Raw genomic sequence first — 23667 nt, forward strand, 5'->3', positions numbered from 1 at the left:
GACACTTGCCATTGTGCTTATATGGGGCCCGGACTTACATGGGAAGCCCTCCGTACCGATATTCAAGAAACATGTTGAACAATCGACCTCTCTTATTATTACTGTTTTCTAGGTTCAAATACGCCACTGCAACAAAACTACATGTAACAGGTTTGCGTGATATGAGTTACACTGTTTTTTGTGTTCGAGCCATTTTCGCACGATTACCGCGCCTTTAATAAAATATAATAATAATTGATCACACAAACATTATTATAAAATACCATATTATTCACACTCCATAATATTACGATACAAAAATATAGGTATTATGTTATAATATTATATGCAGAATATACGGAATGATCTGTTTGACAGGCGAAACTAATTTTCTAAGTAAAAAAAATATTATGATTTTAAGTATATATATTTGTGTATTTAATATTTATACCTAACACTATATTTTTACAAAAAAATATAATTTTCTATCTATGTGGTTTTCAATTTCTTCTTTAGAAGCAGTATAATGTACAATAAATATAAATGGCTTATTTGGAATACCGGGAAAGGCACACATTGACTAGACAATTTCGTTCAACTCGGGACATTTGAACCGAGATGCAAACAAATTATTTTTTGTGTAATACTTTATACTAACTTACGATTACCTACTATTTACAAATAATTCAACTAATATTATTATTATAATATTGTTTTATATTATTCCTTATATTATAATAAATAGAAAATAATACAATTATAATTAATAATATAATAATTATATTTTGTTTTTTCCATTAATAAAATATATAAATATTAATGATAAATGTAATATAATATAATGCACAAAAAATTATTAGTTTATATTCACGATTCAAATTTCCAGTAACAAATATAAAATATAATATAGACTATTAAATATCTAATTTTTTTTATTAATAGCCTTCTTCAGATTATGAAATTATTAATATAATAAAGGTGGCCATTATAAACAATTTAAAAACCTAAATCAACTTAAAAACAACCACTATAAAAAAAGTGGGTAGATAGCAAAAGAAAATATATAAAATAATATTTATTTGTAAATATATAGGCGTAATAGTGTTATAAATACTTATCAATTCATATAAACATTTCAAAAATACGATAATTGACTTAGAAAATAAATTATGACGTGTTTCCGTGTAAATGGATCATCTTAGCTATATAATGTATATAATAATAATATATAATTATATATATTATATAATTATTATGTGCGATACAATGCCGCTGCCACCGCTGAGCTTCACGTTCAAATACACTCTAGTTCGTGTGATGATGCGCATAATATATATATATTATATATATATATATATATATATATATATACGCGTTTAATTATATTATATCATGTTGAGCTTAAGTACGCCATCTTTTGAAATATAGCATAATATTATATAGGTGAAGTTATGGCTATATTGTATTATTATAAATATTGTATATTATTTTACTGGCGCGCGAGGACATCCAGCGATATAAAATAACAATATTATACCGTCACCGGGCGGGGGCCTTTTTGCACCGTTTTACGCCATGTGTGGTAAACAAAAACCCGTTGTTGCAGGAAAACTTCATAAACGTCGGATTCCTCCGGCTCTTCCGGGCCGCAAGACTGATAAAACTGCTCCGGCAAGGGTACACGATACGGATATTGCTCTGGACGTTCGTCCAGTCGTTCAAAGTACGTATAATATATTATTATAATGCCTGCAATTGCGCGATTCACGTCATTTAACGGGCATATAAATACTTGTTTTTGACCAAATTAAATTTTTTGCTCAAATTCAAAAAAGAGGGTTTTGATTTTCACCCATAGAAAATGCATCATAAACGAAAAATATATCTCGGTTACCACTGTATTTTTTAATTTTTTTATTGAAATGTTATTAACAATTTTAGTTTATAAGCGTACATTTAGGTACGAAGTGTAGAACATATTATTATAAATGCTAATTTAAATACATAAATTAATGTAAACATAAAAAAATAAGAATAAATTATAATTAACTGTCCACCTTATTACTAATAAATACAATGCAATTAAAGTAATTTAATAAGTTTATAAACATCATACAAATGTGTTATAATAATATATAATATAATATTTATAATACTTACGCATAATATTATTTATAGAAATTATGACATGGATTTAATAAACTTATACCGTGTGATCTGATCTAATTTCTACTATATATAGGTAGATATATATATATCATTTGAAATATTATGATAAAAGGTTCCTTGTGTTCTTATATTTAATTTAAATGCATTTCGTTCTTTCACACGATTTGCTTCAATAAACGCCCTCTTGGACAATGGAAATCAAAGTGTTTTTTTCGTTAATGATAAAACCAAATCCATATTTTTTGAGTTTCAGCAAAAAGGCTCATTTGAACGAAGTCCAAAAATTTGATTTTGGGTGGAAACGATTTTGGGCCACCCATTTTCGCTCACTTTCAGTATATCGTTGTTCCATTCCCCGCCATACGCCCATACCCGTGACAATCCGGGTACCTTTAATCGTTTGTTTAACCGCAGGCCCTGCCCTACGTATGTCTGCTGATCGGTATGTTGTTCTTCATATACGCCATCATCGGGATGCAGATTTTCGGCAACATAGAGCTGAACCCCAACACGGATATCAACAGGCACAACAATTTCCAAACGTTTGTCCAGGGTCTAATGCTATTGTTTCGGTAATAATTATAATTATATTATATATTGATTATATTTTCAAAGCAATATTAATTAATATTAATTCGTGCGTTATGCTCGGTAACTAATAAATGGACTTTGAATCTAGCTCAAAGATAATTTAAATATTGAATTGATTTAAAAAAAAATTTACTTTAATAATTTTATTCTTGGTCATCGACACAATAATATTATGTCCCTTCCAGCAGCAGCCCCCTCTCATACATACACATTACCCATGAAACAAATATAAAAAAAAAACACATTGAACTGTTAAGTTATAGCAAAACAAATTTAAGAAGACTACTGCAGGTTATTCCTTGTTATAACGCGTTTCCGTGTTACAGATGCGCTACGGGCGAAGCGTGGCCGTCGATCATGTTGTCGTGTAATCATGGGAAAATGTGCGAACCGGGTGCCAAAAAGTTGGACTACGATTGTGGTTCGAACATGGCCTACATGTATTTTGTGTCGTTCATATTTTTCTGCTCGTTTCTGGTAAGCACGTCTGACCGATACACATGACGTATTGAACTATCGACGCATTTGTTATCGATTTTGATAACCATTAATCGTATAAGATTACGAGCCGTTTAACTTAAACGACTATACAATACACCATAATATATTATCATTAATTTCCCTGTGTACACTGCAGATGTTGAACTTGTTCGTGGCAGTCATCATGGACAACTTCGATTACCTGACCAGGGACTCGTCGATTCTGGGTGCTCATCACCTGGACGAATTCGTTCGGATATGGGCGGAATACGACCCAAACGCCACGTGAGTAATAACTAATAACATAAAAAATATATGAGGTACCAAATATTATCGTAACAAGTGGGTCTGAACATTTAATAATTTTGCATATTTGATGGATTTTATTCTGAATTTCAAGCATAAATGAGATACAAATTATATGAAATACCTACTACTTAACAATACTAAATATGAAATTGCATATTATTTGATATCTTCTATTTAGACGCTATTATAGTGCATAATATCCTAATACATAAAACTGTTTTTTCTTACATATTCCGGAGAAACTCCAATGGTGTTTTTATATCATTAAAATAAAATATTTTAATCTAAAAAAGAGTAGTTTTGAAAGTTCTTGCCGTTTTACGTTCAAATAATTTCAAAATTTGATCTCAACTGCAGATAATTCTGTAATAGGTCGATTTTGACATATTGGACCACCGCAATACCCACGTTTTGACCGAATAGGTATTCCATCAATTCCTTAATTTTGAGTGCACTGCAAAAGGTTGGCATGCATTACGTGCATGGTTTGGGGTTTTGTAGAACATTCAATTCTTTAAACCCTGATAATAATATTATAATGATATCGAAACGAGATACAAACTGTTAGTAACGATTATATTGTGTAATTATGCGCACCGTAGGGGAAAGATACACTACACCGAAATGTACGATATGCTCAAAAACATTGATCCACCATTGGGCTTCGGCAACAAGTGTCCCAACCGTTTGGCGTACAAGAAACTCATCCGGATGAACATGCCTGTCGACCAGGACGGCAAGGTTCAGTTCACGACGACGTTGTTCGCGCTCATCCGGGAAAACCTGAGCATAAAGATGCGATGTGGTGAGTGAGCGTAATGTATTGATAGTGTGTTGTTGTTGATGTTGTTACTGTTGTTGTTGTGAATCTATGTGGTTTGTCAAATCGTGTGTTACGACGCCATCTGTGAGTGAATAATATTGATATGTATTTATGTCCACAGCTGAAGAGATGGATCAGGCGGACGAAGAATTGAGAGAGACCATCAGACACATATGGCCGTTACAGGCCAGAAAGATTTTGGACCTGCTCATTCCAAAAAGCGATTGTGGGTTTTTTTTTTCGTTTTTCTGTAGTTGACGCGGGAAGAGTATTTTAAAAAAAAAATAAATATTTTTCACCTGATGTATAGGTCTGAACACCGGAAAACTGACGGTAGGCAAGATATACGCAGGTCTGTTGATTTTAGAGAGCTGGAAGTCCACGAGATTCGGTCAGGTCGAATCGTCGAATCCACAGGTAATACAATTCAAATTGAACGTTTTTAGTGAATATTATACATACAGTTAAAAAAATATACATTTTTTTAATCAATCCAAGATAAATCAATAGTATCACCTATATATTTGAATAAGGATTAAAACATATATTATGTATTAGTATTAAAAAATCAAAAAAATACAAGGATATTGTAGGACGAACAAATATATAATAATAGATTCATTATATTATATATATATCATCGTAGCCCGTGAGAAAATCACACGATAAAAATGTTAGCAAATATTATGAAAAAAACCCTAAAAATCAAAAAAAAAAATATATATATATAGGTACATCATTTTATGTACGTTGAAGTCGGTTGTGTTTTTTGTTTATTGTTTGAGTGCTGTTACCCCTGATTTTTTTTGTTTACGAATTGTCATATTATATATATTATTTGTGTTGTGAACTGTTATTATATCGATGCGTGTTTATTTTCCTTGGACCCATTACAATGTTTTCCATTGATGTGTTTTGGTGAAACAATTATTGTTATTGGTTGGTGTACAGCGCATGCACAATTATTTAATTTCGGATTGTTTATGTTCTGTTGGTTTTTTTTTTTGTTTTTTTTTTTTTTTGTTTATTTGTTACTATTTTAATGATGGTTCAAAAATCAATGTTGTGTGTGAGTGAATGATTTTCGTTATTTTCCGCATAATAAATAATTGTAATTTACATGGTACGAGAAAATTTGAAGATACTAACAAACTATAATTATTAATATACCTTTACGAAAAAACAGTAAAAATAATTATAGTAAAAACAAGAAAACCACCACAAAATTGTTTTTGTAATTTGGGTGTATAACGAGGATACTAAATTTTTTTTGTAAAAATTTACAACATTGAGCTTTGTGAACACACGAAATAAAATACACGTTTTGCTTTTACACGTTCACACATGTTTGACAATATGTTTTTGTTTAAATTATTGTTTTGTTTTTTGTTTTGTGTCGTAAGATCCCTAAACTTTTCTCAAAAAAAAAAAATCTTTGGAATATATACGTATATATATATAATAAACAAAACTGATTGATTTTTATTATAATAATATGAGCGTAATAGTACGAGTTTAGTTTAAATATTAAAACACAAATAAAAGTGTTGTAGGTTTATCGTTTTCATTATTTTTTTTATTATTTTTGATTAATTTTTTTTATAGCTTTAAACATATAATATATTACAATATATTTGATATATAATACAGTTTTTTTAGTAGATAGGTGATTATAGTCAGTGAAGTAGGTATATATATAATGTCATTGATTAGTGTAGTATGTGCACAAAATAATAATTTGTCAATGTGTGGAGAATATTGAAGGTTAGGTGAAATTGTTTTTAGGCATAAAACCGTGGAACACTGTTGATGTTTTTAGGCTTAGAATATTCGTAGAACACATAATATTTTTTTAGAGCATGGAAAAAGGGTGAACGAAATTACCTAGTAAATGGAAATTGAGAACAGTCGACATAGAGACAGTTTATATTTATGTGTTTGCTTTCAGGACATTGCAGAACATAGTTCCCCAGAGCCGGTAGTATTTATTTGAGTTTATTCAATTATTTTTATATATAAATGTATTATTATTATTATTTTTAATCATTAGTTTCATATTTTTTTTTTGTTTCATATTATTGTTTTTTTCATTTGTTTATGTTTATGTTTTTGTATTTATATTTATTCAATTATAACCTATTCATTTTAAATTTCATTTTTCATTGTACAGCTGTTTATTCGTGTCGTTCAATTTTCATTTTCATTCTTCACGATAATACGTAGCCACCAAGGTGAAACGTTGCTAACCTTTACAACGACGTCACAAAGCGATACATGTCGCTATAACAGAATCAAAACGATATTGAAAGTCTTAACAATATTTATAAACGTTCGAGTCTGCAATAAACAACAAATCAAACTATTTAAAAATTTCAAATCATCGCTATTATCCACATAGACAGAGCTATACAAAAAACATTGTGTTCAATATATATTTCCGTAATATATCACTATTATAATCCCAAATACCTAGATCAAAAGAATGTTATCTCGCAACGTTTCGTCTTGTGTTTTGATATCATTAACATAATATTATACTATCATAATAATATTACAGTTGTCGAATTGTCGATGTTTTTCATTCATTATTCTATTTCAATCACGATTTATAGTTAATTTTAATTTGTTATTTAATTTTTCGTTTATTTAATTATTTTTTTGTTTTATTATTATTTTTATATTGTTTATTACATTTTGATTTCAACTTATTATTCGTTCAACTCCTTGTCCTTTTAAAAGCACATTATAACAATACCCCTGAGTTACCTGAAATATATTTATTATTATAACACCCTTATTTATTAATATATACATATATATATGTGATATGTATTTATGATATACAATATATACATTTATATATTTATATATTTTACCTAACTATATTAATTATTCTAGACTATAGGTAACGTACGTGTACACATATACACATATTTTTGTTCGTCTATTAGACCACAGTTCAGCTGGCTATATTAGATTCTTTTACATAGCGCTAAACATTTATATATTTTTATACTATTTGTATCTAATTTTTAATTTTTTTTTTTTTTTGTACTTCTATTTTAATAGATTCATTTTTAACTAACTATATAATTACAGTCATGTATAAGCACGGGTCTCTAAACAGATCAGTATATATATTATATACCTTAGAGCGGATTACATAGACGTATTTTTATTCATTTATTTATATTATATATATATTTATTTCATATCCACTCAATAATATGTTATTATTATTATTATTATATGTCTATTAGCATAGCATACTTCATCATAATATTTCTTTATAATATCGCATATATTTTGTATACGTTTTTTATTAATAATATATACTTATATACACTTACGAAATACTACATTAGTTTAACGGCGTAGCCTTAGACTTTTATTGCATTGTGTTTTTGCGTACCCGCATTCTTAGAAAGTAATTCCACAGTATTTTTTAGGTGCACGAATTTATGTTATGTATGAAATAATAATAAAATTATTACTATTAAACTATATTATATTACGTATTATAGATACATATTGTGAATGTGTAGTTAGAATATAATATATATTTTAGAATGCAATGGTTTGTTATTTATATTTATTTTTCCTTTTATTTAAATGACAACAATATAAAACTAAGAAAATTAATATCATATATACTATATATAAAAAAAGAAAGAAAGAAAGAAAACAATAAATCGTGAGATTTGAAAATAAAAAGTAAAATAAATTATTATTTCTGTTTTTAAGCTTATACATAACACCCGCTTGATGACAAAGCTTCGTACAACATCTTCGTATAAAAAAATATACATACAAAGCTTCTTTTTTTTAGGGAGATGTGGTGGTGGTTAGGCTATACAAAACTATAGTTGCACACTGTTGCACTTCTAACAAGCTACTATATGTAATTTTTTGCTAATTTTTTTATTGTTTTTTCCATTTCTAGTTAATTATTTTATCTTTATACTATCTTTTTTCTATAAAACATTATTGTGTAAAAATTTCAAACAGCACTCATCATTCTTCACGTGCCTGATGGAGGCCGCCGGTGCGACAAATTGGAACGCGGAACGTGGGCAGGACGAGGACGAAAATAGCTGTTTGCTGACCAGGAACAACTCCAGGAGCCGGTAATAAATATAGAAAGAAATATCGCGTTCGTAAACAATACCTATGATATTGAAAAATCATGACCCAAATTCCAATTTCCGGTTATCGCCATAATAATAATTATTAATATGTGATAAAACGTTATTTAAATGTTTCTAAAACAGATTCGGGAGTAAATGTTATGATATTATGATTTTCATTACCTAATTCGAATTGTCGTTATCTGTAATAACTAACAACAATAACAATCGATGAATAATTATGATATAAATACGTGAAATGTTTCGAATTTTCTATTAACATAATTATACAACAAAAACAAACGGCTATTTATTGTTGAATTAAACAACGCGTATTTATGATTACAATATTATTTTGTATTGACTAGGTTTGTAAAAGCCTATTGACTTCAGGAAAACAGAGGAGCTATTCGTATTTTACAATTTTACTTAAAAAATAACATAATTCTGATCATTGATTAAACATATTTGATCAATGTTCCAACTATAAATTAACCAATAATATATTATCAAAGAATATCGATTTATAGTATTCTATACAATTTGAAATTACTATCAAAATCAGAAATAACAGTTGAAGATAATTACATTTTAAGACGTGATATCCTTTAATTATGGCCTCTTTGCGTTTTTTTAATGAAGAGCCCCGTGTCCCCATAGTTCAAGGGCATACTGTAGACCAGTTGTGGGCCAGTCCACCCGGGTATTGATGTGGCAAATGAAATGTTTAATAGTGTCGCGTGTGTTGTCGTTGTAGTATACTACAGTACTATAGTACCTATGTCATCGTTTGCTCGCCAACTCCGGTGACGTTTAAACTTAGCTGTCTAATATACCTTTGACGGATGGTTTTATTTGTTTCAGGTCTAAAAAGGTGATGACCGTATGACCAAGTAATATTTACTCATGAATACGTCAACCCGACCCCTAGAGAGTTCACCCTGTCCCGTTTTATATATTTTAAGTCTAGAACGCACAACGACGAGACTTGTAAGACGATTATTAATGACTGTAGGCGATTATTATTAATACTAAAGCATACGATATTTTATAGCATACCTAAATTTAGTATTTATTAATTATACATGCGTAAAAAGGTACCTTACTTTTATATAAAATCTGAAAATAATGAAAATATTATTTCTATGGTCGAACAACGTATGTACATAATTTAATAATATGATATACCTACGCACTATACTTACAACGTAATAATAATATAATATTATATATATATATTGTTAACTGATGATATTGATTCCACAAGTGCCATAATGTTTAATTGTGTCAAGTGACTACAATCTGTGTGTAAAACGGTTCTGTGTTTGTGTATTTTCAGCGGTATATAACGCAATCCAAACGTTTGAGGAGGAGACGTGGCGATATTTTAGAAAAGGTATATTTTGATGGTTTGAGATTTTATTAACTCCCCCTGAGAAATAGATACGTTGTGTATTTTTACTCCTTGGTTGATTTATATTATAATATATATATACAATAATATAAAATAAAATTTTATATGTTGTTATATTTTTGTATTTCGTTTATATACGTAGAACTCTTGAATTTCGACTTTTTTTTTTTCGGAAACTATGGATTTTGATAATACATATAATTGTATATTTAGACCTTTTTTGTGTGGTTGCATAGACTCTAGTCACTTGATGGAACTCTCTTAAGTATATATTCGTATACATATATATATATATATCATATCTAATATTTCATATTTGTATGTATATATATATATTATACGCTCACTTCGCGACCCTTCGTTGAAACGAAAACGACATGTTAAATATTTATAGAGAGTTTAGATGATTTAGAACGATTTATTTACTATTATCATTATTATTATTATTATTATTATCATTATTATTTGTTGACTTGGTAAGGATATCACTATTATTATGTAGCATACATATTATATATTTTTAATTTAGGTAGGTATGCCATTAAGGTAATATTATATTATTATTATTATTATTATTATTATTAGGTATTGTTATATTGTTATATTCTATATCGTAGGTATATACTAAATATTATTGTTTAGTGTTGGACGGACACTATTTGTCCGTTGTTATATAATATTATTCCAGGATAGATGTATAAGATTGATTAATATGTTTAATAATTATTATGTTATATTTAGGTATATGTATTTCTAACTGTTATTATATTTATAATATTTATAGACTTTAATTTTGCACGATGCATGTGGCGCAAAATTTGCATGCACTTTTCAACATCTTATCCACTTTTTTTCATTATTAACATTATACATATTATATATATATATATATATATATAGAACTGTGGTCGGTTGGTGAAATAATTTTAAATAACTCCCGCCGTTTTTGTTTTGTTTTTATTTTTCGATTCCCTCACGAAATTTAAATATACAAACAACAATATGTACGATTTAACCGCACTACCCTATAATACTTGTCGTTTAATTTTTTTGTTTTCGTGTACTGTTTTTATTTTTGTGTTTTACCGTAGTTTTTTTTCATTCAAAAAAAAATCCCGATAACACTATACCCTACCGCCGGGATAGCTATTATTATAACTATTATAACTTTTTGTTTTTTTGAATGCAGGACTAGTCCCTTATAATAATATAATATTACCCGTTCAGTAAATACTACCGGCAAAGTACTGCCGTGTGTGTAAATTTATTATAATATACATAATATATTATAAAATATTTATTTTCGGCTTTATAATCGAGATAATTGAGGTGTTTTTTTTTTGATTTTTTTTTTGTTCCTACAAACTTAATTTTTATTATATACCTACATGATATTATACACTGGATTTTCGTTTCGTTATGTTTTATTTTTATCCATTTTTTATTATGATTATTTTTATGATTATTATCATTATTGGTATACCATTATTATTTGTTTTGATTTTCCTACAGCATTTCCATTACATTATCATAATGTAATAATACGTGTAAATAAAACAAACATTATTATATAATATAAATACTAGCATAACACCGCCGCTAATACGTCATAATACATATTATTATATAGATAATATAATATTATTCGTATATTGTTCGTATTAACGTCTGCGTACGCCATATACACGCGGGAACAGTATATTTATACACTAGGGCATGGGCGATTTACAGGTGATGGAGCTGACAGACGTGGTGATTTCATCGCGGAGGCCGTCCGAAGATTCCAACTCCGACGGACAACAGCCCCAGCATCAGGGTATGCATTTACATCCCGGTTACAGACAACAGAGATCGCGATCGCCGAGCATACGGTAAGCGGTAAACCGCCGACAACCATACGAGTGGTATAATATTTTGGTTGTACAATGTCCATTAGACATGAAACCCTCATTATACCACGTGTATTGACTATTGCGTGATTACGGGTGAGTGGTCTAGGGGGTAGGAGGGATGGTCATATTTTGATAGTTTTCAATTTTAATTATGATTTGAAAAAATGTTATATTTATGTTTTTTTACAGTTATTCACAATAATATATAAGATTTAATATTTTACAAAGTGTTCCGTGCAATCTATAGACAATTTTCTGTTGAGTTCTAATTTTTTTTTTAGATTTAAAATCAGACAATGTAAACTAACTTTAATTTTGTCAAAACTTAAGGTATTTTTAGTTGAAATCGACGGCAGTATCGAGACCCTAAGCATTTTCGTGTCCACGGTATATAGTTAATAATAAACGGCAAACATGCGCGGTCGTTACCTCGTACGAACCTTACTGGTGTAGGGGGTGCCACCATTCAAGACCAATAACCGTGATCATAATATTGGTTTAGTTCGAATTCGGTAGTGGGGCCGTACACACACGTATGTGGGACCTACACGACAGACAGTCTGAACCCAATCCACCAACCCTACACCCACCAACATTGCGAATTCCTGTCCCACGTGAAATGCGATTTGTCACCTATATAGCTGTTATGCTCTACGCCGATTGTGATCGGTAACGAACCAAATAGAATACAAACAACCATATCTACAATTATTTTAATAATACTTTACGCCTCGCCCCTGCAAAGGATCGTTTAACTTAAAAGTTGTTAATCACGGATCATATTAGTATACTGTAACAGAAAATTCTTAAAGCATCCCCCAACACTTCAATCCTATTTTGACTAAATTTATAAAATGTATATATATTACATAGATTAATAGTACATAGATTCGTCGTTCAACGTATTTTAATTTTTAAGCGTAATAAAATGGCTTTAAAATTCGTATACCCTTTAGGGGAAACATATAATATTATATTAACATAATACTATGGGCTTTATATTAAAAAAAAAAAATAAATAAATTTATCGATTAGGAGGAGGTGGATGTACGACAAGTGCAGGACGGGGTCTCCCTGGCCCTGTTTATTTACCGCAAACCCTGTTAATATGATTATTATATTATGTGTTATGTTATTGCCATTCGCGGTGAACACAGTAGAGAGCGTCATACCCCGTCGCCTATCAGGAGATACCATCAACAATCTCACCACTACCATCACCACAGTCACCATCCACACGAGATCGGCTTCAGTGACACTGTGTCCAACGTCGTCGAGATCGTCAAACAGCTGGATCATCGTCGTCACCCTAGAGGTAAACACATAATTTTTACCTAAATTATCATAATATTATAACTATACGCGATTACTGTTCATCATACACACTTTCACACACACACAAACCGTATAGTACAAATATATTATTAAAATATACACAATATAAATACGATGAATTTCGATGAAATTCGCCAAAAAAAAAAAATAGTATTATAATAATATTATAGTTTGTTGCGTTTTTATATGATCAAACGTCAATGAGTAGGCATTCATATTTGTAATTGTCGATCGACGACGTATATATCGTACTCTATCACCGCACACATATCATTCGATATCACACATTATAATATAATGTATCGTTACTTACCAAGTGTAAGTTTATATCATTACAAGGGCTAGGCACTATTTTTAGAATTAATATTCCTTGAGAATCTTTTAATATTTAATTCTTTATTATACTGAATGTGACTATCCCTAAAATATGACTAAACATGAATTAAATAAATTGTATTATCATATTATTTATATAACAAATTAATTATTTAATGAGTTTTTCTTATACATATATAATTTAAGAATAGCCTACATGTAATCATAAATTCATTATTAATCCAATAAAATATGAAAACAAAATAATATTATATTATGCATAATTAAATTTAAAATCATATAAAGTCCCTACATGTGATGAAAAATATTCGTATATCACTTGTATATTATATTATAAGAGCATATTGTATCTAATAGAAGACAAGTCCCTAGCCCTCTAGTAATGGATTGTATTGAATACAAATCGCGAGACAACGATATATTATAATGTAGGTATATATAATTTGTGTGTTTGACCGACGCACGCCGATATTCGGAATTGTAACGATCAAATATATATTATATATTAACCATAATATATATGATAATGATGATGGTGATGTGACATATTCGATGGTAAACCGTCAGTGGTATTTTTTTTTTTTCGTTAGGTCAAGGTACTCGAAGTCAGACATAAGGATAACGGTACAATTATTATTGCACGTATTTTTTCTTTATATCATTATTATATCATTTTATTATTACTTGAAAATCGATTCACATATAGTACATAATATTATATATTATAATATAATTATACATATATATAGACTTGTACGATGATTATATTGTTATTTTTGTTGTACTTGAAATTTCGTATTTCGTTCAGATTTTTAACGGCATTTCTATCGAGTGTGTACATACGCGTATAAAACTATACTGCACATTACGAAATTTAATATATTGTTATTATTATTATTATTATTATTATTATCATTATTATTATTATTATTATTATTATCAACAATATTGTAACACAACTGAGACATAATTTTGATCATTTAATGTTGTTTGACTAACTTTGCTATGTTTATGTATACATCATCTTATTATTATTTTCCAACTAATTCATATATTATTGACAATACAAGTATATTAGGTATTATATTATTTATTACGCTATTATTTTTTTTTAATACAGTAGGTATAGATTTAAGTTATTTTTTGTGTACATTTTTCATAATCATTCGCCCGCATGAGCTGTATACAGTATACTATATTACTATATAATATTATTATACTACAACAGAAATAATAAAAACATTTACATACAAATAAAAAAATTCAAAAAGTAGTTTCGTTGGTCAATTATTATTATTACTCTCATTAAAATATGCGTATACAGTATGATTTGACTCACATACTCAATGTTTACATACAGACTAATTTGCCAAACATGTTCACCCCATTTTTTCATTTTTCAATGCATTTATTTAAATATTGATTTTCGGAATTTTCAAATATACTTTATGACCGTGTTTCGAAATTCTCGGCATTTTTCGTAAGTGCTATTTAAGCAGTGTCCTGTGGCGATACAGACTTCTGATTTCAAATAAGAACCTCTATTTTTACTATGATTTATTTAGTTGGTAAATTTTTTTCAAATATTTATGTAGGTACCTAATTATAATATAGTTAGGGTAATAGCCCTTATAAAAACAAATATACCTAACACTGAATTAGTACTTGGACCATTTTTAAAAATTTGTTTTTTTACTTGAAACTGTCAACTTTGTCCATTAGCTATTTTAGGGGTTATGGACTATGGTTCGTAGGATTGTTACGGTAAGGTTGTTATGGTAGATAAGCGACACGTGTATGTGTGGTAATTTTTTTGCTACCATGAACCCGGGTGGTCACCCTTCCAGGAACAGAAGTAGCAGAAGACTTTACTACCTCTCAGTTACATTGTTTGACTGGTAGCAGCCAACGCACAGCACCAAGCCCTATATTTTACAAACTATAAACGTTGATAGATTTATTAATATTATATTTACTTAAAATTTTCGAATCACTATTGCCCCCATTTATTGCATACCCATTATCTAAGAAATATAATCCTTAGTAGACAAAGTTAAACTACTCGAAAAATACTCGTTAGAGTTTTAATTGTGATACGTTAGAGACATTATTCGATAAATAATGTAGGGTTGTAGAAAACAGGGGTTCTCATTTGAAAACCACAAGTTTCTATTTCCACAGGACGTTCCTTGAGTATACTACAAAATATCTCAATATTTTTTTAAATGTGGTTGTTAAGTATATCATATAAAAACACCAAAAATCATATTTTCAATAACTGCATTATTTGAAAAAAATTGGGGTGAGCACGCTTGATGAATCATCCTGCAGTATACTACGATTTGTTTATTTGCCTAATAATTTAAAGATTTTATTTGGTTATTGAGTAAATTGATCATAATATCAATACCGTTAAGATAGCAATATTTAATATTAACGTTTTGAAATTAAAGCTTTCCGACGAAAACTAATATCCACTGTATCACTGTTTATTCTGGGACGATATCGGAATCTTTAAAGGTACGACGAGTATGATGACTCGCAGCCCGCACAGTTATTAGGTCGCTCAAGAAAATCTTAATATTACATAACTAGGTACATATTTTTATCGATCAAATTACAGAATCGTCTTTATAGATCGTTGGTTTTTTAGTATATTAAAATTCAGTTTTTTTTTAATAAAACTATTCCATACCTAGCTGTTTTCTAGATTTTATCTCAGCGCAGCTTCCAAATCATTTGTTATTTCATATAATATAAAATGTGGGATCATCTGTTAATCGACAGCAGTCCGTCAGCTTATCACGTTTAACCGTCATAATATTATAATGTGGCCCAGTGTGGCATGGCGTTTGGCATTAGTCACTGATATAATATTATGTTCTGAGGTCAAGCATCATCTGGTGTCACTATAGCTCCTGGATAGGCCCGCGTTTTTAGTGACAAATTCTTGTCACATATACACGTGTTCCAAACTGTATCCCCCCATAAATTGTATAATAAAATGTCGACCATCGTCTTCTCCACAATAATTATTTGTTTTTTAGCCGATATCTAAAATACGCACAATGCCGCGATCTATTACGCTCCGCACCATCAATAATTAATCAGTCAAGTGTTATACAATTGTAATAATAATTATAAACGCATTTCGTACGATTTCTCGCCACCGTTGACCTCGAGGGAATCAACATATACTCTCCATTCGCGTGAAGTGTATATAATATGAACTCTCAGAATCAAACGATTGGTAATTATTATTAATTAATGTACTATAATAAAACGTGCGACGATTCTCGGATGCAGCCAATATAATAATATATACTTTATATCGAATACACGCGTTAACCCGTCGGTCGTCAATAATAGTTATAATAATATACACTCGTTTCCAAATTCGACTGCCATTTATCGAAAACTCTTTGCTTTTCACTCTCGACACTATTTTACATTGGAGGCAATAAATAATAATAATAATAATTGTTGTTGTTGCCTTCAACATACGTACTAGGTACTAGCAGTGGATCTATAATTTTTTTTTTTTTTTGGGGGGGGGTCGCAAATTCACATTCAGTAGTACCGATTTTGTGTGGTTAGCTTTGATATATTATTAGAGTGAACATTGTGAAATGGACCTGTAATCAGACTTAGAGGTAACAATATGATAATATGTTATCTATAGTCATCTCTCGTTGGGCAAATTTCTGAAAAAATTTGCTTGAAAATGACTTTCTTATACCTACATTTAAATATTATGTTATCACATTATATTATTATGGCATATAGACACAAAGATATAATATCCATTTGCAAAATTTGACACTCACGCTTACCTAGGTGGCTAATTTGAAATTATGTTTAAAAATGGTTTTGCAAACGGTAACGAGACTGTTTAATTGTTTATAGGATTATAAAAAGCTGCGATCTTTCCGTTTACAATATCGATTCAGACACGTAATTCTTTTTTATGAATTTAAAAACCGAAATCGAGGGAATAGGGTCCGAAATCGTCTCCGGAATTTCACTGCCCAGCATCGCTATTAATATACGCAACCACTTTATACATATTATTATTATTATTATTATTTATTATTATTATATTTCCATACAATATACGTATTGGATACGCAACATATGTACAAAACATTCGCCAGTCGTATCAACAGTCGAGGAGTTAATGTCTCGTGATACGATACCGTCCTCGACTTGATGCGACACTAAACCAGAAATATTTCGATGGCTTATAATATAATGCACGTATAGCGAACAAAATATTATTATATCATTATAATTTATAGTCAACTCTTCTCCGAATCACACTTGTAAGATCCATTTGAATATAAATTCTATAGGTGTGTGTGTGATTTGTACTATATAAATAATAATTGTAGTGAACATTTTAATTACTATTATAACGAAAAAAAAATGACTATTCGTGTTTTACAAATAACAAATCTTCTTCACTCCATTTTGGGTGTATTTATATTTTTAAACAATTGATATGTACAGATATATTAGTACATAAGTGCCATAAGCCATCGATATATTATATATATCCACTATATACCCACTATACAATACGTATATAATATTACATCTTAGAGCATAATATTAAAATGTATTATTGCAATGACATTATATAATACCATAATATACCATGATAGCGGTTTAAACCATAATATTATAATAACGATAAAACGTGGTCGTGCGCGTGTTCACGTCTGTCCCGCAGGTTCTTGGTCGGCGTCCACGAGTCCGGTCCGGTCACTCAGCCCGGATAGGTCGGAAAGCGGCCGCACGTACTACGGAACTACCAGCCTGGACCAGCGGTCACGTTCCCCGTCGCCGGTGTCGACGAACGGCAGCGGCCGGCACCAGCAGCACCACCACCATCAGCAGCAGCAGCACCACCATCAGCAGCAGCAGCACCATCAGCAGCAGCAGCATCACGGAGGAGGCGGCGGCGGCGGGGCATCGGTCTCGTCGTCCGCCGCCGCCGGGCCGACGTCGTCGAGACAGCAGCAACAGCACCAGCAGCCGGCGCCACCACCGCCGCCGTCGTCTTCGTCGTCCGTGTCTCACCACGGGCCGCACCATCCGCCGCAGTCGCTGTCCGGCGGTGGCGGCCACGCGACCTCCGTGTCGGCTATGATGACCGGTGCGGCCGCGGCGTCGGCGGCTGCAGCGGCCATGACGATGCCGCCGCCGTCCGTGCTGGTCAACAGCAGTTACCCCGTGCTGGCCGTGGCCGGTTGCAACAGGCGTCGGTTGCCGCCCACGCCCAACAAGCCGTCGTCGCTGCAGCTCCGGCCGCCGCACCACTCGGCCTCGATAAACTTCCCGAAGCTGAACGCGTCACCGACGCGTGGCCAGCCAGCGGCGCTGCCCAAACCGCCGGCCGTGGCCGCGTCGTCCTCGTCTACTGCCGCGGCCGTGGCCCGGCAGAGTATGGCCATGACGGCCATGCCGCCGCTCAGCTTCGAGCAGGCCATGTCGATCGGCCGCAGCGGCCGGCTACTGCCGTCGCCGGTGCGCAACGGGTACGCGTCGTCGTCGTCCAAGCAGCAGCAGCAGCCATCGTCGTCGTCCTCAGTGTCCGCGATCAGGCGGCAAAAGAGCGGCGGCGGTGGCGGCGGCAGCGGTGGCCGGGTGAGCAGCCGGCACAGCGATTCGGACGAGGACGACTGGTGCTAACCCTTGCTGTCTGGTAGTGGCCGTCGCCGCCGCCATAGCAGCAACAGCAGCAGCAGCGACGACGACGACGACGACGATAGACTTTGCTGCAGCAGCCGCCAACGACGACCGCGGCGACGACTGCCGCAACGACGGAAAACGACGGTCGTCAGATCGTTTCGGTCGCCCGCAGCGTCACGCTCGCCTCGGCCGACGATCGCTGTCGCGTCGTCCTGCTCGTCGTCTTCTTCGTCGTCGCTGTTGGACTACTCCTCGCGTTCTGTTGCGCCGCTGTCGCCGCCGCCAAACAAGCAGCAGCAGCAGCAGCAGCAGCAGCAGCAGTAGCCGCCGCTGCCACCGCCCAAATTTATAAATATTAACATATATTATTACCTAATTATTATTATTATTATTATTATTAACTATTACCCGAACTATAAAGATAAGAAAAACACACGGCTCGTTATTTTGCGCGTATACTCCCGTCGTCGTTTTTTCGTTTTGAATTTTTTTAAATATATTGATTTTTTAACGTACGCGTGCAGTCTCATCTCGACGGTGTGGCTAACATTTTGTTAAGAGGTCGATAATAATATGATATTATATATTGTATTATATTTAGTGGATAAACAATATTGTATTTCCGCAAAGTGTTGGTTTTTGTTTTGTTTTGTTTTATAATCTCAAGAACGTATTTTTTATCGTAATGTACAATAAAACAATAATAATAATTGTATTACAATCGTCGCGCAGTTTCCGTACATTCAGATTATAACATAATATTATAATATGTTCGTGTGTAGAGGTACATGATAATATACGTTTATATTATTTATGCATACATTTTTTTTTTATGGCCGGACATTCCCTTTTTTTCACTCAGTCGTTCCTCCAACCGTAAAACAACCCTTTCACACACACAAATGCCACCCATCACAATAATATAATAAAACTCACCGTCGTCGTGTTCACCTACACACCCATACATCGCAAGCGTCTCTTAATATATTATTATTATTATCATCATCATGTTGCCGTGTCTCGTTCTATTATTATATCGCTCTACTCTTTACAATCATAATATATTACACACAAACAAACACACACACACACACACTCACACAACAATATCGAATTATATTATATTACTATTATTATCGATCTGTTGAATTAAAATAATTTAAGTTTAAAAACTAAATTATAATAATCATTGTAAATAACATCCCCCTCCCTCCGCAATCCACGTGAATAAAATCTAATTGTGCATAATATTATACTATGTAATATTATTATTATTGCTTATTTCGTCACCGTACACATATATAAATTATGAAATGCATTATAGGTAATTGAATACAAGATAAATATATATATTTTTTTTTTAAAAATCGCCTTTACATTTGCATGATTATTTTATTATTCTTATCGTTTTAAATTTTTCTTTTCCAAAATATCACACCGTTACGACGTCGATCAAATACGTCATCTTTTGGAATAAATCGATTGCATCTATTGGATTTCTCCACCCCCTTTCCTTCACGGCTGAATGTTGTAATCTAACGCAACTAACGAGCATGCAGTACGTTTCGCGGTTCTTACACTTTCGATACCCGGGTACCTAACTATCTTAACGTTTTCAAGTAATTTATAATAATTCATAACACACACGCTCAATGTAGGTACTAAAATAATAACAATATATCATATTGTTTAGCTGCAACGCGAACAGTTACTCAATTTTTTTTAGATCCGATGTATACATTTTGAAAAAACTACTATACCTGGCGGCTTTTTTTGGCGATGCAATAAATTTAATGACATTACATTTTTTTCTCGAAACTGCGTAATCAAAGGGCACCCGAACTCTTTTTTGTGATCTTATCATCTGTGATTATATTATTCTCTTAACATTTTTTTTTCACGTCATATTATTATATAGTTGTATGGTATGTATGGTATAAGAATACGTCGTAATAATATGATGCGTTACCTGTTAAATAATAACTCCATTCAATCCTTAAACATCTTTATTTTAATTTATTTTAAATATTCCTCGCATTCTGCTAAATAAAATATTGTGTATAAACGCATTGTCAGCATAAATTTGTAACAAAATAATATGTTCATTGTACAAAATGTCGCACAAACCTACCTATTATATTATCAGCTACCGGTAGGGCACTGTAATTAATATTTGTATATTGTCAATTTTCCGGAAATTCGAAAAACGAACACGACGAGACATGTTTTCTTCTGCAGTATCGATAATATTATGACGACAAGGGGATGTCCGTGACATTGTTTTCCATATCGTGTTAAAATAAAACCGTATTCTCGTCTCATCACGGAACGGACAAAGCGAAAAACAATAATAATATTATTTATTTAAAAAAAAACACTAATATTATTAATCCTATCGTACGACACTTCAGTCACTAAGCAAACGTCGTAGACACGACTATTGATATTTTACGATTTAGGGGTCGAATTTTCCGAACCGATTGAGACGTCGGATTTCATCACCAGCTGTATAGGTACGTTCATCTTAATCCGAATTTCGCTTTGCCTATAAGTACAAAAAGCGCTAATCTCGGCAATACGCGTTATCGTTTTCCTCCGTTTTGTTTAACTATACTAATTATATTATACCCATTATAATCACATTATCATCTGAAAACGCTTTCGTAGACACAGGTTTCACAATCGTCGCGAATTTCTCTTATTGTATTTTGTGTGTGTGTATGTTCAATTATATCGCATAATAATATATATTATTATATTTCATGGTTTCTTCGTTTTGTACTTTTGGAGCGTTTATTATGATGTTGTTCAGTATACTCTATATAATATTATTATTATTATTATTATTATTATTATATTATACAATATTATGCGACTTAAAGTTGCGTGCGATCGTGTAGGCAACTATGTTGTACATTATATTATTATGTTCTGTTATATTATATTTCGTGTTTCTCTTTTGTACAATAATATTGTTCCGTTTCGTTTAATTTGTTGTCAATCGTTTAATCTCGTGCGGTTTCGGAAATGTAGGTTTTATAAACCATGTACTCATAATAATATATTTCTCGTAAATATTGTTTCTATATATTTTCAATTATTAAGTTTGTTTGTTCCCTCTCCTCGTCTATAGTCTACCATTGACATCCACACACCCGTCCAAACACACACACACACACACACACACACACACACACCACATATAGATATGACATATATACAGGCTCTGATTTAAGCGAAGCCACCTATATATAGGTAACTGTGCCTAGCCGTTTGAATGACACGATTTTATTTCGGACAAGATTAGACACAACCTCCTCATGCATAACATGTCATAATAGTATTATGTATAGTTAAGAGTTCACTCTTACTTCAGTAATACCTCAATCGTGCCTACCTAATAATATGTGACGATATAATACTGTCGTTGACGCATTCGTAAACATCCCCTATAAATAAAACCACATCTGATCTATACTATAGAGAACGTATTATTATAATATTAATACCGCGATGGTTTCATTTGAACTTCTCTCCCATTTTCTTTCCGTGTTGGTCATAACTCATAATATAGTTGGCACGTATATAGATTTGAACTCCAGTATATAGGGACCATCCCTCGTACGAGATTATGTACCTACCCCCGGCCTCATAAATCGTAAGTCAAGACCTGTACATATAATATGATACGCCCACTTGCATGCCAAAGTGCAGAGCCGTCTACATAATACTATATTATGACGTCATAGTATAATAACATATTATGTGTGTGTGTGTGTGTTCGAAAATCGATAAATCGAATTATAACTTTTGACTCGTATTTCCAAAAACAATCGTATATCGATTTCGATCCACGTACGCACGCTAGGCCGAGTATAATATAATATATTATTGTATTATTTTATACACGTAAAAATATTAAATAAAATAGACATGATAGTATAATATTATACTGCATAATATTTTATATTATTACGACATGTATATTTTGTCCCGCTTACATCTTTCTCTCTCATAGTCCTCTCTTTATCTTACTCTCTCTCTGTGTCTCTGTCTCTGTCTCTGTCTCTCTCTAACTATCTACATGATATCTATTTACCGTCTATCTTTATATTTTATCTCTGTATTTGTGAATAAAATGACTTTGTACATAGTATAGATTTTGTTCGATTGTTAATTTATTTAATTAATTATTATTTTTTTTTTAATAAATACAATTTTTTTTTAAAAAATTCAAAAAAAATATCAAGTTCTAGGATAATTTTTCTAGTCGATAAATACATTTTATTTCACACGGGACCATAAGATATAATGTTAATTTTCATTTTCATTTTCATTTTTTGCCGTCGTCTCACCACCGACGTGTTTATGTTTTCAAACTGCCAATATACATTTTGATTGTAATACTAATATTATTATTATAAACGGATCGTCGTGAATAATTCATATTTTTAGGTGAATTTTATCGTTAAATTTTATCATTCAACATATTATTATTGTGTTTTAAACTGACAATTC

The 23667-nt window shown here is 31.8% G+C and overlaps 1 protein-coding gene across 19 annotated transcripts in view; it reads left to right on the forward strand.

The window, feature by feature from the left end:
- LOC100164406 (voltage-dependent calcium channel type A subunit alpha-1) overlaps positions 1-23345 on the forward strand; it is a 276813-nt gene extending 253468 nt beyond the window's left edge. For 13 of the 19 annotated variants that reach the window (XM_029490215.1, XM_029490222.1, XM_029490213.1 and 10 more), the window contains 14 exons: positions 1586-1702; positions 2563-2720; positions 3066-3216; positions 3377-3504; positions 4131-4333; positions 4473-4577; positions 4662-4768; positions 6300-6329; positions 8360-8478; positions 9343-9352; positions 9818-9874; positions 11624-11763; positions 12942-13099; positions 18188-23345. In XM_029490215.1, the coding sequence (XP_029346075.1) occupies positions 1586-1702; positions 2563-2720; positions 3066-3216; positions 3377-3504; positions 4131-4333; positions 4473-4577; positions 4662-4768; positions 6300-6329; positions 8360-8478; positions 9343-9352; positions 9818-9874; positions 11624-11763; positions 12942-13099; positions 18188-19149 (2445 nt within the window). In that variant the 3' untranslated portion in view covers positions 19150-23345. Of the gene's footprint in view, positions 1-1585; positions 1703-2562; positions 2721-3065; positions 3217-3376; positions 3505-4130; positions 4334-4472; positions 4578-4661; positions 4769-6299; positions 6330-8359; positions 8479-9342; positions 9353-9817; positions 9875-11623; positions 11764-12941; positions 13100-14045; positions 14152-18187 lie in introns of those variants that run through there. The other 6 variants (XM_029490216.1, XM_029490227.1, XM_029490220.1 and 3 more) reach the window with 6 other exon arrangements.
- Positions 23346-23667: the final 322 nt, after the last annotated feature.

This window comes from Acyrthosiphon pisum, chromosome A2, assembly GCF_005508785.2.
Source record: "Acyrthosiphon pisum isolate AL4f chromosome A2, pea_aphid_22Mar2018_4r6ur, whole genome shotgun sequence".
NCBI lineage: Eukaryota > Metazoa > Arthropoda > Insecta > Hemiptera > Aphididae > Acyrthosiphon > Acyrthosiphon pisum.